The 22,514-nt window shown below is 31.4% G+C and overlaps 1 protein-coding gene across 1 annotated transcript in view; it reads right to left on the bottom strand.

Moving 5' to 3' along the window:
• Positions 1-8,913: 8,913 nt before the first annotated feature.
• The window catches only part of LOC118206141 (calcineurin-binding protein cabin-1-like), a 195,928-nt gene continuing 182,327 nt past the window's right edge, over positions 8,914-22,514 (bottom strand). Inside the window, exons 41-43 of the mRNA XM_085825897.1 lie at positions 21,315-21,386; positions 18,462-18,585; positions 8,914-17,258 (exon numbers count right to left, since the gene is read on the bottom strand). Of these exons, the coding sequence (XP_085682023.1) occupies positions 15,952-17,258; positions 18,462-18,585; positions 21,315-21,386 (1,503 nt within the window). The 3' untranslated portion in view covers positions 8,914-15,951. The remainder of the gene's footprint in view (positions 17,259-18,461; positions 18,586-21,314; positions 21,387-22,514) is intronic.

Raw genomic sequence — 22,514 nt, 5'->3', positions numbered from 1 at the left:
ATTAATACTAACTTAAGTTACACATTTTATAAAAATACTGATTTAAAAGCAAAAAGTTAATTTAGATTTTAAAATTACAATCTTGATTTAAATCAGAAACCCAATTTGCAGGCTTTTCTTTATAACGATTTTTTAATACAACTTGGTAAAATGTTCACTATTTTTATTATGGAAACTGGTCATAGCAGAATTATAATTCTGGACTAATTGAAATTAACATTATGTATAACCATCCAGTGCATTTTATTAATATTATTTAGCTCTATCTAAAGGTTGACTGAAAAATTAATACTTTATATTTTAGCTTTCGGCTTTTCCAGGCAAAGAAACAATGTGCTAAAACATCCTTGCATGGAAACTTGTATTTTCAATAAATACAGTTTATTAAAAACGCAGATATTTGAAATCCCGCCTGTTATGAGATTTCAAAAATCTGTTATTGTAGGCATTAGTTTAATTTTAAAAAAACTCTATCAACTCGTCTATCCCCAACATGTGTAACGTTGGGAAGGGCTGGTTGGGAGGCCTTGTTATCTTCAGGGGGCTTTGGTCTAGTTCGGCGGAGGGTGGTGACCCTTAGTGTAATTAAGTTAACGAAAAGGAAAATCCCCAGAGATTATCTGATCCATCTTCTCTCCTCTGGGTCTGGATGCTTATGTTATGACCATTAGATGCCACCAACATGCATGCAATATCGATTAAAAAAACTGTGAGATAACTCAGTCTCCAAATTAAATGAGAAAGCCATTTTCTATTCACCATACCACGAACAGTCAGATCCATTTGATATAACTTAGAGGATACAAGGTTCGAAAATGGATTTCCTAAGAAATTGTTATACGGTCCATGATAGACAGTTCTGTGTGTGTTCTTATGATCCAAAATTGTACTTTCCCCCTCTCTGTAATATGGAACGCATACCACTGGGCATTTTACGTAGTTGGGCTTCTAGGTAAAACAGACATGACGAAGATTGCTCAGATACTGATTTCTCCACCATGTCTGCTCCAGGACTTGAAAAATATAACATTAATAATTTTGTAACGAACTCTATCTCTGATCAAGATCTTAGAATAAAAGAACCTTCTAGAAAAAACAAGAAATTAAAAGGGACTCCTAAACACGAAATGGAAACTGCTCAAAACTCAACTTTTGAACTTTAACAGAACTTTTGAATTTAACAGAAGCATGCTAAATCATCTACTGAAATCAGAAAGCTAATATTAGATGAAATTTTAACAAATCATCTACTGAAATCAGAAAGGTAATATTAGATGAAATCTTAACAAATTGTAACATGAAAGAAAACTCAAATAAGGAATGCAAGAGTGTAGGTGAAGGATGAACTACGTCCAAAAGAATCTGCAAAAATTTAATTAATAAACTTGGGAAAATGAAGATTTCGCAAAACAACCGCTTCGAAAACCTGATGAATGAATAATTAGTAAAACACCAAGATGAAGTTCAAAATAATTCTTTAAATTATGACAGAAATTGTACCCCTGTACTAATTCAGAGCTTTAATTGCGCCGAAGCTCACCGGAGCCCGGCTTCAGTATTTCCAGTTACTAAGATAAACAGCAACTAGCCGGAGCGCTAAAGAAGAGAGGTTCGGCACTTCTTTAGTGAAATTGAACTCCAGCTTTAGAAGAAAAACTTTGGATCTCAAAAATGATATTTTAGTATCAATTCTAGCTTCTGAATCCATACCTGTCTTTCCCTTAGAAATAAATCTTTTGACGGCGGTTGAGAATTTTGAGGAAAGAAAAGCCCCTACCCACATGCCAAAAATTTATTTTTCAAGAAGTGCAGTGGATTTAGTACAGCGCGTATAATTTCCGCTCTCGAATGTATTAGAAATGATCACTCTGGTCCCGCACTTTCAACACTGACAACTTTCCATGTAAAAGAGCACCTGCAGACTTTTTGGAACAATGTAAGCAAACTCGAGAGACAAAAAGTATCACTTGTATATAGAACTTTATGCTTATTCTCAACTTGCAAATCTATCCTCATCTCTGAGGAATTTTTTTTCCTCCTGGTATATTCTGTATAACAGCTAGAATTATATTGATAGAGGACCGTAGTCAAAATTTCATGGCCTCTTCTCTTTTTATTTTCTCTTTTATCTCCTCCATTATAATTTCCTTCTATATTCTCATACTGTTTTTACCCTTCTCTGCATTATCCTTAATTAAACGATTTCCTTTTTTCTTCATTCGTATGCTGGAAAAATAATTGAACCACCATTAGTATGCAACAAATCGCTCCCATTTTCTCCACAGAAAGCATTTCTATCCATTACCTGCTTCATATTATTTTGAAAAAATAAGCAGCATGACTTATTCTTTACTCTGAGTCACTAAGAAATTTGGAGAGAGGATGAAGCAATAATGATTGAAGTAATTAATTTTCACTTAGGAATTTAAGATCACGAGACCTCCAAGACTATATTCGGTATTGGACATGCGATCGTACGAGACAAATAACCACCGGAAAATTTGTTGACGTATTCTTTGATATCAGTATTTTTTAGATGAACATAGAAAAATGCGTCAAGCAGAAAATTAAAAAATAGTAGCAACACTGGGTCTTACAACCGTAAATTCAGGTTTGTGAAAAAAAATCAGAAGTAGAAAAATCCTTTTATCTCGCCCATGGATCAGTCATTTAAGGTACACTCAGCCGCAGGGCCGGCGTTAACCTTTATGCCATCCGGCGCAAGTCCTACGAATCCAAAATTCTGCCGCCCGATTCTGTCCTAAATTCTAATAATTTTGCTGCCCAGTGCGGCCGCACTGGTTTACACATGCTCTGGCGGTGCTCTGCTCAGCCGTATGCTAAAATATAGAAAATGCACCAATCTGTGTGAGAATTAATGTCTCCTTATAAAGTGGTGCACATTTTAAGTGTCCATTAATTAGAAATAAAATCTACATTCTAATCACTCCTTGCTTTTGAAAATGGTGTCTGTTTTACAAAATTCTTATTTAAGGAAATACTATGTATATTAAGACAATTTCGCGTTTAATGTTACAGAATATTTATTTCATGAATAAATCTTATTTTAATTTAATCTCACTTAATTTTACTCGATTTTAAGAACATCAGTTTTCCCCACCCTTTAGGGAATATTACGAAATCATAAAATGAAAAGCATATAATCCTTTAAAAACATGCTGCAAAAAAAAGGACGCCAATAGGATATGGACTTATGCCCTAGAAGAGACAATTAAGGAAACTGTCAAATTCCATTTCTCAGAAGACGACAGGTAGAGCGAGAACGAAACTCATAGGCAAATACGACAAAGTGTTAGTCAAATCCCCCCTCCCCCCACACAGAGAATGACCTAGATTTTATGCAAGAAGACGTTAAAGCAATTAATAACTTCAAAAAAGGGCTAGCTCCAGGGAAGGGGGACCTTTCAATAGAAATTATTGAACTCTATCTAGCAAATAATGATCTCTGTAGAAAAATACTTAATGACTGCTTTAGCAGATGATATTTCCCAAGCACCTGGAAGACAGATAATCTCGTACTCTTCCACAAGGAGCTAACGTCTCCAAGTGCATACGCGCCAACTTGTCTCCTCTCAGCCTAGGGCAAAATTCATGACAAACTCCCGGGTAAGAGGTTGACTCATTTTCTATTTAGCAATAAGATCCTCAACGAAATGTGATATAGATGCGTTACAATTTAGCAAAGCAAATCCAAGACATTATAAGCAAAAATTTATATATGTGCGTCATCTCATTAGATGGCCTCTGCTTTTAACAACCTATGGCGCCAGGAATTCTGGCAAGACTCTAAAAAATCAAGTGCCCCCTAACAGCTTCCTCCTTAACAAAAGCTATCTAAGCAATCGTCAAATTCGCTACAACAGAGACGATATTAATATCATCCACTCCTACCACAAAGGGACCCCTCAAGGATAAAACTTGGATCCTATACTGTGAAACATCGTGGCCGACACAGAATTAAATATACAATTTGACTAAACGTGTCACTTCCGGCTTACGCCAACGACTTTATAATCATCATAGCAGGAGCTAACAGGCTCCGATTAAAAGAAAAAGCCCATAGGGCACTAGGAAAAATAAAACAGTCGAGCACTGCATACAAGTTCAGCTTCAGTGTAGCTAAGACCAGACTCATCCTCTTCCTAAAAGAAAATCAACTTCAAATATCCCCCCCCAAGAATTACATAGAACGAAGTAACAATCCCAAGATGTCACAGCTTAAAATAGTTGGGGTCACGACAAAAACTCACATGTATCTACCACCTAGGGGAAGTTAATGAAAGTACCTTGAATTAATTTAGAAGTCAAACAACAAAAGTATCGTATCTTAAAGTACCTTGAAGTTAATAAAAGGACAGAATGGTTTCCCATAGATGGAATCTTAAGGGTAAACTGCTAAAAGCACTTATCTCATCCATAAAGAGAATGATTCTCAATGAGTGCTCAACTGGGTACACCGGTACAGAAAGACAAAAGATTAAAATGCAACAAATACATAGAATTGCATAACAAAGAAAGGCCATTTCAACGCCCCTACCTCAGCACTCCAAGTGTTGGCAGGACAAATCCCGTTGGACTTGAAAGCTAACATGGAAGCGAACACATATAGGCTTATGCACTTCAGGGAAAATGTCTCAATAGGGAAGCTCCAAATATGGAGCCACATTATCGAAAAAAAAAATTTCTGTTTCAACAGAACACCCCACTTTCTAGAAGGCCATTCAATGGAGGTGGGGGAAATCTTCCAGATAATAATGGTATAGAAGCGTTCATAGACGGATCTAAGATGAACGATAATGTAGGGGCAGCCTACATCATATTCAAGGACACGGAAGAAATCTATAAAGATAAGATCAGGCTAAACAATTACACAATGGTCTTCCAGGCAAAAGTCCTTGCGCTCAAACAAGCGCTTCTCTGGTTGGACTACAACATCAACCCGGGTACCCCTATACAAGTCTTCACAGACAACCAAAGTGCCTTGCACAGCATAAAGAGTAAGAGAATAAGTAGGCGAAATGTATTATTGCTGAACTCCTTAGTTTATTAACAGACCCCCGTTAATTGGGTTAAAGCCCAAGGGGAATATCAAAGGGAATGGAAGAACTGACCAGGAGGCCAAGCGGGCTACGGATAAGGACTCAATAAACACGTAAATTCCTCTTTCAGAGGCAGCGACCAAACGTAAGATTCGACAGGAAATTCTCCAACTATGGCAGAATAGATGGAACAAAAAGATAAAGGGTAGGGTGATTCACAGAATCTTCCCTAAAGCCTTCTTCAGACGTCTTAAAACAGACCACTATGGAAATTCCCTCATAAATCATGGGAAGTTCCCAAGCTACGTCACGCGCTTCCACAAAAGACGATTGAAGTGTGCATGCGGGACCTCTAGCAGGCGCAATACATTACATATCAGCTGTCCTCTTCTGGAAAGGGTGAGGAAAGACATCTTTCCCTCCTCCCTCTCATTTCTGGACTTAGCACATCTAGAAAAGTTCCCAATTGGAAACGGAATGAAAACAATAATTAGACTAATTATGGAACAGAATTCTAACTTTGTTAGGAAATGTAATCCATCCACACAGCTCTCCGACTCAAGTAAATGTTTAGCTGAGATCCTCAAAGTAAAACCATTTGTTGGCGAGATTATTGTTGTCGATATATCTTCCAGTCAGTGGATCGTGGTGTGGTGCACTGCTAATGAAGATTTCGCTGCAAGGCCCTCCGTTCAGATGCATTTTTCAGCCTTTTGGGAAGACTGCTTGCAAAATGATACCAAAAAGTTCAATACCAGTTTTTCTAAGTTGCAGTTCTCCTCCTTCTATTAGGAGATGTTGATTACATCTCCTAACAGAAACCTAAACTAACACTTCCTTCTGCTAGAAGGTGTTGACCTAATACAGAAGAGACAGTCCAAGTGTCAACGTGGATTCAAAACCACTTATGAGCGATAACAATCAGTCCGCTCAAACTCTTCCTCCCGCTTAATACGGAGGAGCGGTTCCTTCCGAATATGGAGTGAGAGTGAGCACCAGGATTCTCCCAGCTGCATTATGTTGCATGAATGGCGCGTAAAATTTGATTGATAACCTTGATTCTCATACCGAAGGTGTTTCATATTTTTAGAACGATTTCGATAAAGAATTTTTTAAAAAAGTTTTGGCAACAGCTTACTATTGGAAATGAGAATATAGTCTGCTACTTTAAAATTCATTCTAATTTTCAATATGTCACATTTAAACAAGCTGTGGATTGAAGGATATGCTTTTGTGCTTTCCGAAAAGAAATATTCCTATTCCATGTTTCAAAAACATAGTAAAATGCATTGTATTAAAATTTCTATGTAGAAAATAATTATTAATCGTAAAGGGAAAAAACCTTCAATCATTACTTCTACATAGAAAGAAGACTCCAAAAAGATAAGTACTGTTTCTAATGTTAAACCGCTGGTAACAAAAGAAATTCCGTCGATGTTGAAATTAATTGCAGTCTTTAAATACATCTGTAGCGAAAATAAATAAAATAACAAAACAAGACAAATTAAAAAAAAATAAATAAAAAACCACAAAGTTCGCCAGCTTCTGCCCAGGCATGTGGCTCAAAGCAGAACAATTTGTAGAATCCTGTAGGAAACCTATTTAGCAAAAAATAAATGGAAATACATAGTGACTCTTAATAAATCGCAGGTTTACCTAAATGACTGCAACAACAACAAGTCTATTTATTAACAAAGAGAAGAGAAAAAAAGTGTACAAATATCGTTTCCTCAATGCAAAGGTATTTTAAGTAAGGGGTTTATGACTGTTGCAGGATTCTCTTACAATGGGAAAATAAAAAATAACAAGAAAGAGGGGAAAGCGTTAAAATCAACTCAATGTGCTATCAAGAAAAAAATTTATATTCGATATTTACGAAAGAAATTCCAAGTTATTTATCCCAATAACTTTCAAAGAGTGAAATTTCACCAACCAACAAGTCATACTTTGAAAGGCACTGCATTCCTTGTAAAAATGAAGATTGATTCAGTTATTATATATACAGTCAAAAGTCGTTAATTCGGACCTCAAAGCTACAAACTTTCTGCGCATGCGTCGCGTTCACGCATGCGCACAGGCGTTTACGAGAGCGTATAATACCCTTACAGCTGCGAATATGTTTGTGCGCATGCGCGTTTAATGTGTAACGGAGTTATACGCTAAGCTAAAGTTATCTAATTCAGTTAATGTTGCAGATTGCGTTGTTCCTTAATCTTCGAATTGGATCCGGCTTATTATTTTTTGCAGACTGTTAGAGCAATTTTATAAAAGTAAGCTTGAACTTTCGATTATGTCAAATAGAATTTCCGATATATATTTACTACAAAGCGAAAGTATGTTTTGAAATCCGAAATCTGTTTATCAATTTCACGCTGCTCTGCGGCAGAGGGGGGGGGGGCAGAAACGTCATTATTAGATTATGATTATTAGATTAGAAAGATTATGTCAAATAGAATTTCCGATATATATTTACTAATATGTAATTTGCATCTACAAAGCGAAAGTATGTTTTGAAATCCGAAATCTGTTTATCAATTTCACGCTGCGGAGTGGAAGTTGATCTGTCAGCACTATCCTTATCTTCAGGGCAGATGTTTTTATTTTATTTGGTTTATAATTCCGTACTAAGTGTAGTATTTCATCTCGATATACTCCGTCTTTGATATGATTTAAATCAAGTTCCTCGTCATTATAATTCGCTTCCGATAGTGAAGAAAGTGACCCAGAGGTTATTGAAAACGAAAACATTTCGATTGACAAATTAGTCGGTATTCTCAACACAGCAATTATAGGACTTGGACAGCGGAACTTTGTAACTAAACAAGAAATTATGTCTGTTTAATAGAATTAAAGAGGAAGTATTATCACATGAAACGAAGCAACTTACATTGAAGGAAATGTTTAATAAAGTAAACAAATAAATATTAAGCTTTTTCTTTTTGTAAATTTTGATACCCTTTAGTTCATAAATGTTCTTTATTTCATAAATTACGGTTTCAAATTTTTAATTTCTGCATGCCATCTTACCAGATTTAAACTGATGACCTATAATCCGAAAAAATCGATAATCCGGAATCGCCGAAGTCCTGACGAGTCCGGATTAACGATTTTTGACTGTATACGCTTTTTAACATATTCCTGCGAAATCCCTTGACCAGTGGACTATTGTGCCTTCTTTCTAACAGCAAACCCATCAAGATTGATGGACTCCAGAAAACAGTGGAAGAGTAATGGAAATCAGTATCCCTGAAAATTTTACGAAAAGCCGTTCTATCATGAAAATCACAATGCAGATTTATAATCTAGGGAAGAGGATATCAGATTAAGCATTGTTCTATTATCATCAAGAACAATTTAGGCAGACATTTAACAATTTTATCACAAAATACCCAGACCGAGTTTTAAACTCATTCATAAGCAATAAAGAATCACATTTGCCTGAACTATCAACAAACTATAAATTATATTTTTTAAAAAAAGTTTATCAATTTGCAAAAGGAAATAATATCGGCTTATTCAGTATTTAAAACTGCAGAGTCAAAATAGTATAGGTATAATGCATCACATATCTTTCACTTAACTTGATTAGAGATTTAGAAATGAAATTCAAGAACAAAGATTTTAGAGCAGTGCAGAATAAACTGCAGCTAAAATGCAGACAAACATAATTAATCAACATCAAGCTCAGATTTCTTATTAATGAGTATTTTTAAATAATTTTATTTGTTTCTGTGAAATTTTTTCTTTTATTTTAATTTTTACAAAAGTGTAAAATTACAGCTTTTAGTTATTTTTTTACTTTCCATCTAATCTTTAAGTTTAAAAAAAAAATCACACAACTATAATTAGAAATTTTGATAAAGGCATTCTTTACTCAAGGGGGCATGGGATAAAAAGTTCCTTTGGAAAGGAGGCAATAAGTAGTTTTGATATTCAGCATTCACCTTGTTTTTTTTCCCTTTTTAGTTTTATGTTTACATAAATTTCTATATTTAGCATTGAATGAATATTATTCTATTTTTAGAATTCATGAGACATCACAGACAGAGAATACATTTTAAGAAATTTTATGATTCACTTGGCACAATTACATTAATGAGACATAAATGAAACTCAATATGCTATTTACATAACTGAAAGAAATTTCCCACATTAAAATATAGAAATTTTGCAAAAACATACAGTAGACTCTCAGTTATACGTTCTTTCATTTATATCTTAATTTTCAACATTAATCGCCAAGGTGTGTTGCATCTTCAAATTTAAATTGTACCAAGATTAACTTTCCTTCACATTTTTCCATTATTCCTTAAATCTAAATATAGATTTTTAAAGAAATTCAATAACATTAATGATCATTCTTTATTTTGTCTTAGTCTTTTCTCTCCTTTTGCATGGGTATTAAAAAATTAGTTCGTTCTCTTACGTATGATGATTAAAAGCGGGTTTTAAGATGAAGCATCTCAAAGTTTAGTGCAAGTTTAACACCAGTACACTAAACCATATTTTATTGCCATCAATGTAACCTATTTGGCACGTTTCAATTTCATATATAAATAAACAGAGATAAAAGAAAATATTGCTGAGAAAATGCCTAATACATCAAATAAATATTTAAGAGGAAATTCCTTATATTTTTGCAACATCTGTGAAAGATATTTTAAAAAGCAGTATTGTTATTATTACAGCATGTCATAAATGCCAAACATTCATTCCACAAAACATATTACAATACAATGGTTCCATCAACTATCAAATACATTAGTACAGTAGTTTAAAGAAATTCACACTTCCAATGCACTAACTGTTAGTCGCTTACACAGAAGCAAGAATTTTAGATTTTCAGAATAGAAATATTTTTTGCAACTTAATGCCTTGACTGGGGAGCTAAAACACAAAGTTATTATCTCATGGGGGGTGTGTGCAAAATAGTAGTCAAATACTACACCTGAACAAAATGATCGAATAATTATATAATTAGATATTAATTAAATTCTATTTGGCATCGGAAAATTTACTTCATATCCTCTCTCCTCAGTTTTTCATTTCACACGTTGTTTATGTTTGACACTGCAGGTGTTATTTTCCCTTAGATGTTGTCAAGTTTCCTCTATTGCATTAGTACAGAACGAGACAAGGTAAAAAGGTCAGTTTATAACGTTTTGACAAATGAGAAAATAACTTCACAGATGTTGTCTGTATGCAATAATAATGATTATTCCATTATTCGAGATAAAATAATTATTATTTGAATTAGGCCAAAATTGGATTAAAAATTTAATGACAATTTGGAGAGAAATGTAAATTTTTTAAAAAATTCTCTTTACTTTCCAGAACCTTTTTGTCTGAGCAAAAGCAAGGCTAAAATTTTACAGAAATTTTAATGCTAATTTGATATTTTTCCACTGAGTACAATGAAAAGCGTGTGTGCTTAATTTGTCAAGAAAACATTGCTGTGAAAGAAGTTTCAAATATTAAATGTCACAATGAATCTTATTATAATCAGTACAACAGTTTCACAGGAAAAGTAAGAGAAAATGAAGATGCACAACTGAGAAATAATTTTACAAAGCAGTAATCCTTTTTCTCTAGAAACATTGAAGAAAGTGACCAAAACATCCATGCTAGCTATCAGGTGTCAAAACTAACTGCACAGACAATGAAACAGTTTACTGATGGTGAGTTCTTCAAAGAATTACTGTTGCTGCTGTCTGTCCCTGGGGGGCAGTACAGGAGTGGCTTGGAAGGCATTTTGAATAATCTAGAGTATTACTCAGCTGCTATTGATGAAAGCACAGATTTGAAGTACACTTGCCAACTTTCAATTTTTTTGAAGAATTTGTATGATTGATTCCTATGAAGGATACTAGCATTGAAGCAGATATTTTTTAAAGCAAAAATTAAATGGATTACCAAAATAAATCTTGAATTATCAAAGCTTTCTGGAATAATCACAGATGAAGCAACAGCAATGGTTGGAAAGAAAAGAGTGTTTGTTGCATTGTTCCAAAACTACATTTATAGAAATCTCATCAAAGTTTATTGCATTATTCATCAGGAAACATTATGTGCAAAGTTTCTGAACTTTAAGGAAATCATGGTAGTGGCTGTGAAAAGAGTGAACTTTATACTGGCAATGGGACTAAAACACCACCAGTTTAAATAATTTCTAAAAGAAACTGAAGTAGAGTATAGCAATCTTATATATTTTCAAACATTCATTCACTTAGCCATGGAAAAATGCTGAGATGAATATATACATTAAGAGAAGAGATTACGCATTTGCAGACCAAAGATCAAGATACTTCTTATTTTCAGGATTCAAAATAGATTATTAAGTTAGCTTATTTAGGCAGACATCATGGCTCTCATGAACACTTTGAATCTGATACTTCAAGGAAGGAACAAGCTTGAATAAGATGTTTAGCCAAATTAGTACTTTCGAAAGAAAACTTCAAATACAAAAATCTCAACTTCAAAAAGAAAACTATTATCACACTCTAAGTCTCTAAAACCACAAAGATTTAATATCATAAATTTTTTGTAAGCTCTATTGAGGATACGAGAAGCCAGTTTCCCTGAATTCTGGTGATAAGAAAATCTATTGAAGTTGTCTGGCATGCCTTATGAAAGAGAAGTGGAGCAAGTCAAAAAAGAATACTAGTTGGAGTTAATAGATTTATAGTGTGATGAATCTTTGAAATCAAAATTTCATTTGGAAACCACTGCTGAGATTTACAACTACAACAACAACAACAACAACCAAAAAAAAAAAAAATAATAAAATAAAATAAAATAAAAAAAACCACCACTGCCAGGCAGAAAATATTACAACATATTGACTAATGCAAAACTGATGACATTATTACTTGGAAGTATATATGCTTATGAACAGCTGTTTTTCAAAAATGAAATACACTAAAAGTAAATTAAGATCAAGGTTGAGTCATAACCACATGAATAATGTTTGACAAATATTTCACCTGATTTGATATTCTGTCATCGACAAATATTTCACCTGATTTGAAGAAGTATTGCACAATAAACAAAACCAAGTGTCTTACTAAATAATTTGTCCTCTCTAAATATTTTAAGTTTGCAGCAAGAAATGTAAATTTTTGGTTGCTTGTCTTTGTGTTTAAATTAAATAGTATGAAGTTCCATGTTTTTTTTTTAAACATAAAGAAATATACTTTCATTATATTTAATAACATGGCCCTCCTCTGAGACACTGCATAGCTGTTTGACTCTTCCTCTTTAAAAGGGTGCCAGCCTTTGGCATAAAACATTGCAGCAGATAGTATGGAATAGCCGAGTGACTCGCAAAATTTAGAAAAAGATTAGAAGCCTAAAGTAAGTGATACCTCCAGGTTCAACAGACTTGCCAGGGGTAGTCTCTGAATATTGAATTTTTATAGCACAAGATGAATCATTGTTGCCTAACATTTAATCATGAAAACATATTTAGAGTTACTCTGAAGTTAACATACAGAAAAATTATATTCTGTGTACGAATTGAAATGACAGATCATACATGCTGCTACAAAGTCTGGCACAAAAAACTGTGGAATACAGATACAAATGACAGTACCAGATGTACAGATACAACAGAAAACAAGATTAGATGTCTAAAGTAAACACACTTTCAAGTATAATGGAAGTGGATTTTTCAGAAAAATGATATTTGTGAGAAACATAGGATTCTTTCAAGGATCAACTTTTCAAAGTAAGGAGAAATTAAAGAAAGTTTATAAACCCATCCTGCAGCAAAGTAGATGGCCCTCATAAATTATTCCATTTAATCATCGGCAAAATGAAGAAGCCTTGTTGCTCAACAACTATGATAACATGGGGGAAAAATGTTTAGATAATCTTGAATATCTTTTTGAAATTTTTTCAAAGGTCTGAAAGGCATATAATTTTATCCATGAAACTTCTTTACTTTCCCGATTCTCAGAATGAAAGTCATATTTTCTTTACTAACTATTCAAGTAAAATTCTGCCACTGGGTATAAACATTATTTACTGTATTTCCTGGTGCATACCCCCTTTTTCTAACTATTTTTATCATCCAACAATTGAGAAAGCAATATTATGTGAATAATTAAAATTTCTGAAGGATGCCATTACAGTAAGAACAAAAAAATTGAAAAGTATTCATGGATAAACTACAGGTAAATATCACTAATCACTATATTATTTCTTTAAAAGAAATCTAAATACTAATAAGAATAAGTAGTAATATTAACTTCACAATATGTAATACAACATTCCACTTCTCTGTAACTTGAATATAAGCCAGTTCTTATTGTTCTCTCCGTTACTCTTTGATTCTTAAAACATCAATTAATAATTAGAGAAGGTGAAAGTGCAAATGACTGAGAAAAATCAGAAACTGAATATCAGTTCATGTTTGCTTTGCTGGATGGGTCAGTTCTTGTAATAGGCTGTCACAAATTTCAGCAGTTAGAAGGGAAGAGTTCAGAGTGATCTTCACAGGCAGTTTGTCTTAGTTAGTAAAAGGAAAACAATCACTACTTAGATGAATCCATTTAAAAAGTTTAAGGAAGCTCTGAACATATTGAGGGAAATATATGCACGGAAATATGGCATAATGTGAAAGTTCACAGTAGGAAAACTTAAGATTTGGACAATTCTTGCTGCTGTATAAATGAAAACATAGTACTGATTTACATATGTTTGCACATTTTGTATCACGAAAAGCTACCTAAAACTGAAAAACTAAAAACCAATGATGAAAAATGAATGGTAATTTAATAATGTCTAAAATTACAATTCATTCTTCATCACTGGAAGATTCTTCATCACTTTTCTGCATTTATAAATTAGCTGAATTTCAAAGAATGGATGAAAATATAGAAAAAAATTTAAGAAAAATTAAAAGGGGGGGGAAGAAAAATTCTGAACAATACATAATGAAAAAGCAATCATTGATGAATTAACATTTTTCAACATCCTCCACCCCACATTCAGTTTATTAATTCATCTAATGTGATAACTTTTCATTTTAAATGAACATGAGAAAGTTATTTTCAATAACAGGTGTAAGTAAAAGTAATCTCAAATTTTATGCTACAGTAAATAGCTAAAACATATAGTTAACATTTTTGAGTTCTTAAAGCTTTTAAATGTAAAATCTCACCTACTCAATTCGTCATATCATATCTACTTATTTTGTACAATACTTTCCTCATTTGAATTCTTCCACTCATTTACATATTATTTTAAGTAGCTAATTTGCACTGACATTTAAATGAGAGGTTATATATTTTAATTGATAATAATTTACACATTCAAAGGCATTAAATTTTGAATTGGATATAGCTGAAAAAAATATCTACTCAGCAGTAATAAGTTAACATAATATACTGTGCCAGAGAACTAATTTATAAATGCAGAATGTAGGTGTATTATTATTATTATTATTTTTGAGTTATACATCATATTAGGGATAACTGTCTTTCAAAAAATTACATTTCTTTATAATATGAGAACTATATTTAGTAAAAATGCAAAGAGTTTCATGTGTGCATACATAAATGATAACTACATGTTCATTAGAAACATGAAAATGATAACTACATATTCATTTCTGTTGAAACAGAAAATGGGACTTGGAAAACTAACAAGGAATATGTATTGGAAAAATTCCTGCACAAGAGACATTCAGAATGTTCTTAGCATGAAACGACTGAAGTTTTTTTTTAAAACCTATTCTTAATTTTAAATAGTTTCCATGAATATTAATGAACTTAGCATCATATCAAGTCATCCTGTGCTCATAAAAGATGTGTTTGTTGGCATTTCTTATGGCTAACATCTCATGAGAAGACAGATTCCTCTTCATTTCAGAACATAAAGCAATTTTATCATCCATTCAAACACATAATTTAAACAACTGTAAACAATTGTTGGGGTGGTCTCCCCACAGCCAAAACACTTCTTTGTTTTGTAGCATGTTAAAGAACACTTATATGTCTATTAATCATAGCTGTGCCTTCAATTTTAGAGCATATATTAAACATTCATAGATTCTTAATTCGAATAATGCCATTCCTGTTATGGTCAAAAGATCAATGAAATGATTTAAAAGTATTTTATGATCAATGAAATTATTTAAAAGTATTTCATGATAAATAAAATGATTTAAAAGGATTTTTCAGTGCATGTGCAATGATATGTGTTCCTTTCTTAATTCAGGTTAGACTGTCTCTTGACATACTTTTCTTATATCTAAGTATTACGTGGATAATATAATCTTAATTATAATTTGCTTTTGAAGCCAGTCAAGTAAACAAAATCAAAAGTCATACATAAAACAGTTACGGCCATTTAAAACTGAATAAAAGTTTTACCCACTTACAAACGTGAGAAAAATATACACACATTGCTACATTATTTTGGCTAGTATTTGAATACTTTCACAAAAGTGAATTAAAATGTATGATTCAGAGCTTTACAAACAGACATCTCAAAAAATTATTCTGAACAGTTGTATTAAAAACTATTTGAAATCTAAAAATTTAAGCAAAAAACAATAGATAGTATTTAGAGATTAAATGCAGGTTACTTCTTTATGATGAGAGATGCAACACAAACGAGGAGACAATGCAGTATGGCTTAAGGACTCAGGGGGGGGCAATGCTACTTTAATTATGTCAAGATAAAATTTTCAATATATACTTTAACCTTTACTTATTTTCACTTTAACAAACATTTTTTTTTTTTCCTGAGCTGCAGAATATTTCAAGAGGTAGTACACAGAGGTATTGCATATGAGACTGTGCCTAAAGCACAATTTTTTTACTTTAACTTTCATTTTCATCGTAATTTTCTTTGCTTCAGTATTTTTTTTTTCTACAACTTAACATTAATCTGATAAAGTATTTTTTACCATATCAGGGGAGGGGTTTTGAATCACTTCATTATTATTTAGTACTAAATCAGTTTCTTTACTGACATCATGAAGTTGATCATTTTCAACAGATAATGAAACTGAATTTGGCAACATTTCAGTATTCACTGACTCCGATTTCTCCTCAATAACTGATTCTTTTTCTACAACATTGGAAAACTGATCATTGTTCATTTCCTTGGTTAACATGCTTGGGCCATTTTCTGAAATGTTTAATTCAGTCTGAGAATTCATGCCAGAAACAATATCTTCAACTTTCTGATTTATAAATTCAAGTACTTCTTTGGCATATTTCTCAATAGATGTTTCTAGCTGAGGAGACATGGAAGAATCTTTATCAGCATCATTATCTGATTTTTCTAATTTGCTTGAAACTTTTTCATCCTCATCTGACAACGAAAAATCTTTAGTAAAACTGCAACTTTTAGTATCATCAGTTACAGCCAATTTGCTTTCAGGTGAAGTTTCATTTTGTTGGCATGGATAGGTAATATTATTTTTATTAAAATCATTATTTTCTAAACATGATATAGTTTTTTTAGCTTGCAAGCCATATTTATCCCCCTCTAGATTAGATTTTAAAAGAGGCAAAGGTGAGGACTGAGTTTTATCTGATTTTTTAGAGGTGGTCATAATTCCATCAATCTTCAGTTCAGCAATAGAATTTGCAATAGTGCTACTTACTATAGGTTTAGTAGACAGCCTTTTACATAAATTTAATCCTTCCATTCTTTGACTTGAAGCTCTCCTTTTCTGTCTCTTTGTTTTAACAGCCCATGTTTTCCAAGGTTTCAGATGACCTTCATATTGAAAACTTTGCCTACCCTGTTCTGAAACGGCAATGTTTGGCATATTTGAAGAGGTTACTGAATCAGCTGCTTGTGTTGCTGAAGACTGTGCAACTTTATATCCTGAAGCTTGCATAATAGTTGTAAGCACATCAAAACATTCAAAAGCTTGACAAGATAAAAGTGATGTCCCTTGTAAAGTGTTAGGGACATTCACAGTTTCTTTTGAAAATACTGGAGTAACTGGCAAAAAAGCAACAGAGCAAGCTTGCAAGTTTTCAGCTTTAGGTTTTTCTACATGGACCATTTGTGAAGCAACTACTGAACACTGTGTAATACTTGTTTTCTGAACAACATGATTATTGAATTTAGTCTCTAAAGGTATTAAAATCAGTGGGTCTTGAACAGCCTTGATATCTGGTTTCACTCTTGCTTCACATGGAATGACAGGCAACATAAGAGACTTTGTAAATTCTGCATAAGTAGAAACAGTAATTATCCAGGATCCTTCAGATGCTTAAAATTTTTTTAAAGCATAATCTATATATAATAAATCCTGTTAAAGATATCCATAAAAAGTGAAATAAGCTCTACAACTAAAAATTAGCAAACATGATGAATTAAATGGCTTTGAAAAAATTTGCCACCACCAGTTACACAGCACAGCTATAACACATGCCTACATTATGTATTTAAATCAAGCAAGACGACACCAGTGCAATTTAAATTGTCCAAATCAGCAACTAAGCATCAAAATAACAAAGTGAAAAACAACAATTTTAGGCAGCATATGTATATTTAGAGGTAAATGGTTGAAATGAAATAAAAGGGAAATGCAAACATGCATTATTTATGATATTTAATTATTGTACTTCACTTTTTACCATAGACTTATAATAAGAAATAAATAAATAATTAAAATAAATTAAAAAAAAAAAAAAGACAACAACTTAAGTGAAAATATATCTTTATTAAAATGACACCAATGCAGGTATTAAAATCGTGCATGTGATATTGAAAGTATATACAATTCTATAAAATAATGAACACACTGCATTAAGAAAAGCTTTAAATACATTTTTTCAGGCAGATGTACATAAATTATTTAAATGTAAGACACATTAACCATGCCAAACATAAATACTAACATATATACACAGAATTATTTACAAAAAATAAATAAACAGAAATGATGCTTTTTAGCAAACGTAAAAGATAAGGAGCAAAATTTAATTCCTTAGAATTAATAACTTAATTTCAGAATTAAATATACAAGAAAAAAATTAGAGATTCCTTTAGGTTTCATTATTAAAAATACAAAGATCAAATTTAAAAAAATTAAATATTATCACACATGAAAGCTATTTGATAAAAAACTATATTTTTGAAGTATTCAAAAAGTATATTGCTTTAAAAAATCGACTTTTTTAGCTTAATATATAGTATAACCAAATTTTCTTCTTTTAAATATTATTTTTGTTTTTAAACTTATATTTTTAGAAATTCTCATGAATAAAGGATAAAATAAATTCAATAAATTACATTTCACACATTTGCATGAATTCTTCCATTGTTCAAACATATGAGTTTTCTTTCCCAATGATCAATGTACACCAGAAATGTTTTTCTTAGATATCTGAAAATATCAGAAACAATATGTTTATCATCATCTTTTACCTTTCTGCCAAGCATCAGGGGTATAAGCACCAGCTGAAGGCATAGAAACATTCATATTATTTTCATTTAGTTCTGTCATAGTGGAATATTTGGAGCTACTGGTCTTGAAGGAATCATGAATACCCTATACAGAAAATCACACTATTAATAAACAAACAGAATACTTTGACATATGCATATAAATAGTAACATGTAACAATGTATGTATCACCAGTAAATGAATTTAAGTTTCATGATTAAAATGGGAAATACACAGAGTGTTTGAAAATATAGAATATATAAGTTTCAAATTTTAAAATCTTTATTACACAAATACATTTCCTATCACAAAATTTCTTAAAATACAAATTAAAAAAAAAAAAAAAAAAAGTGCTAACATTGCGAGTGTAGAAATTTCTTCTCCCACTAGAAAACAAACATTTTATATAGTTTTTCTAGGGGCGGGGCATAGCAAGCATTAACATTTAATTAGTTTAAAATAAGTTCCAAATCTTCATCTGAAAATTTTATTGATATAATAATATTTTCAAGAGATCAATTATGCATTTAACAATCTGTTTTACCTAAAATGATAAAATGACTAAAACTTTTAATGACCAAAACACATAAAAATCCACCTGTCATGAAGCTGCTCAGAAAACTTTTCTCAAAAACCCTAATTACTTTAGGGGGGGGAAGTCTATAATTTGAAATATCTTCCCATAAATTTTTACAGAAAGATATACAAAATTTTCCTTTAACTAATTAAAGCATGGCAATTAGAAAACAAAAAGTTCTACTAAATTTTATTGATTGAGATTTTTACTGTACAATGATTATATGAAAGTAAAAAAATCATATATTTACTTTTTTATTCCCATAATCCTATACCATATTTTAACAGAAACTTTATAATTAGCATATATATTTAGGTTAAATATTTATGAGACAATGAAATGAGAATGTAGAAAAATTAAACTTTTAAAATTGGAATAAAACTGAGTTAAAATGGAAAAAACATACATTTTGAACATTTCAAATTCGTTTTATATTTCAGTAATTTTGTCATTTAAGAAATAGAAATAATATATGCTTTAGCCAAACAATAAATTAAATCTTTACTATTAAGTAAAGATTAATATATAAAAAATACTATATGAATATATAAGTTTTAAAAAAATCAGAAGACTGCAACTGTATGTTACTTTAAAATTTGATCACTGGTTTTGTTTTTGATGCAGACAACTGCACACATCAGAGCTAGAGTTAGAAAATTTTCAATCAACGTATATTATGTAGCATAAGAAATGTATTTTACTTATCACATTAAAGATGTAAAATAACACCACTGGAAAATGTTATACAAATCTTTATACTTCTCTTTATAGTCAATCAAAATTAACATTTAATTTTTTTGAGATTCACGGATTTACATATGATATTACATATTATATAAGCTTCGACAGAGATGCTTCAAATGTGTTCTTAAATTTAAAATTACAATTATAATGCTTAAACGAGTATAATATTATGAAGGTCAGTTCAGAAGACTACTGCATAGTGCAGCAAGTTCTACATAATATAAGGAAGAGAAAGATACTCACAATCAAGTAATAGTGTGACTTTACGCTATGTTCAAAATTAGTGGAATATTTAATCACTATTTTGTCTTTTGAAATTAACTGTAAAGTTATAAGCATTTTTTAACAGACAGAACAAATTTGATAAAACTTTATGTACTGCAGGAAAACACTAAAGAAAAAAAAGCGTGCAAGAAGGTGTTGAAACCAGTTCCAAAATTCAAATAAAAGACTGCTCCTATAAGACAAATGCCTACAGGAAGCAAAATTAAGCAAATGAGAGACCTCTAAAGCTATTAAAAATGACATATACTGCACTGTTACTAAACAATGAGATTTACTGCTAAGAACTGAAAAGCATGATGCCATAACACCACAAGATTTTCGGCTTAGTTTTATTTATACTTGATTAATTCTTGATAAGGCAGTTTAGTTTTTGTAAAGAAAGTTATAAGTTAACTAATATTCATAAATTTTTTCCTCATATTTTGAAAATTTTATTAAAATTTGGGACTTTTCCCTAACCGAACAACATCTGCCACAATATTTTCAAAATCACAGGATCTTGGCATCAAGAAATTGTGCATTAACGGGCACAATATGTAATTTTATTTGAAAAGAGATAAAAAAATTACAAACTTTTTTTCCTAGGAAGGGCATCTGTAACTTGCATCTCTTGATCATCTAACTAAATAAACAATGATTTTATGATTTTTCCCTTTAAACTTCTGGAACGACTGGCATAAATATGAGATCATCTCTGCCAACTTTCATGGTCAGAATCATAATTATATAAGATGTTTATATGTTTAAGGCTTATGAAATATATTGGGTTTATATGCCTCAAAATCTTGTATATTTTACCTTTAAATCAGAAATTTCCTCTATTGATTTTGGCTTTTCTATCAGGAATTGCACTTTTTATATGCTCAATTATCTGGAATTTTTATGTGTCCCACAATGGGCATTTCCCAAGCTCGACACAGATAGTCAAGCTTCTATACTTTATACCTGGAATTATTTTCTTTCATAATACTGCCTTAATTTCTTATTACAAAATGCATGAATGTATACTTATTTAAAGATATTACACAAAATATTTTAGAATTTACATATGCCGTCTGGTATCTGGAGGATTTTAATAATAAAGAAGTATACAAGAAAAATTCTGAAATGGACTCACATATCTTCTACGGAAACTTGTTAAATACTTTCAAAGCACTCATATAACATGCCCATAGAAAAATTTTACAATCAATATATGAAAAACAGTAACAATAATAATAATAATTACAGGGTAAGACTTTCCAAGCTGAAGTTGGCAAAATTTTGTAGCTTGTTCCAAAACAGAGGGATGAGGATCCACCTTAAAAATGAAATTTAAATATATTACAACATTATCAATATACACTATTCAAATTTAATAGTTCTAAATTATACTACTTCATTTTATTCTTGATATAAGATTAAAAGATTTAAAACATTATTTGGGATGAAAAACAGATGCTATGATTATAATGATATTAAATAAATATTATTTAAACTTTAGATCAGCAAGTAATTATAAAGAAATCCACTGATAAATACTGACAATTATTCTTTTCTTTCCTAAAGCTAACTACAGTTAGGATCTATATCACACAGAATATAAGTCTTTACTCTTACTCTGCAAATTAACATGGATTATTTTAATGATTAAACTAGATATGATTTAACATACCTTACATTATTTGCATTTGCAAATATATTCTCAGAAAATAAAATGCAATATTTCAATAGCAATATTCATCACTATGTATATAAATTTGTATAAAAAGGACAATAAACAGAATAACATAGATACAAATTTATTCTTCTAAATATTTTTGTGTTATATTTTTTTCCCTTCAGTTTAATTTTAACCCTCTCAGTACTAATGGGCACATGCATCCCAAAGATTAGATTTCATTCTTTATTGGGTAAATATATATAATTGTAAGAGAAGCGTAAATCAAATAGAATGTGATAATGTTTGTATTTGGAAGATCGTTTATCTGCACATGACCAATAAAGTTGGCATCATTCGTAAAAAGTGGTTGATCTTGACACACACATTAAAATGTAGGTGTTAAATTTTGATTGTCAAAGTCAAAATGGAACCCAGAATTAAAATTAAATACTACTTCAAATTGGAAAAAACTGCCACAGAAACCTACGAAATGTTGAAACAAATATATAGAAAGGAAGCATTATCTTTTTCATGCACTTTTGAATGTTTTAGCCATTTTTGGAATGGCCACAAAAGTGTTGAAGATAATGGACACACTGGATGACCCCATTCCATGTGCAAGTCAGAAACAACTGAGATAGTTTGTGAGCCTGTGACTTTGAATCGCTGATTAATTATTTGCCAACGAACTGAATATTTCCAAGGAGGTGGAATGGCAAATTTTGGCAAGATCTAGGACTCCAAATGCAAGGTTCCTGCATTCCTCAATTCGAAAGTAATAGGAGA

This window comes from Stegodyphus dumicola, chromosome 10 (genome assembly GCF_044657685.1).
Source record: "Stegodyphus dumicola isolate Sdum_Otavi_A_Nest chromosome 10, ASM4465768v1".
Lineage (NCBI taxonomy): Eukaryota > Metazoa > Arthropoda > Arachnida > Araneae > Eresidae > Stegodyphus > Stegodyphus dumicola.
The sequence above is the reverse complement of the archived record's forward strand: the minus strand, read 5'-3'. Positions and strand labels throughout refer to the sequence as shown.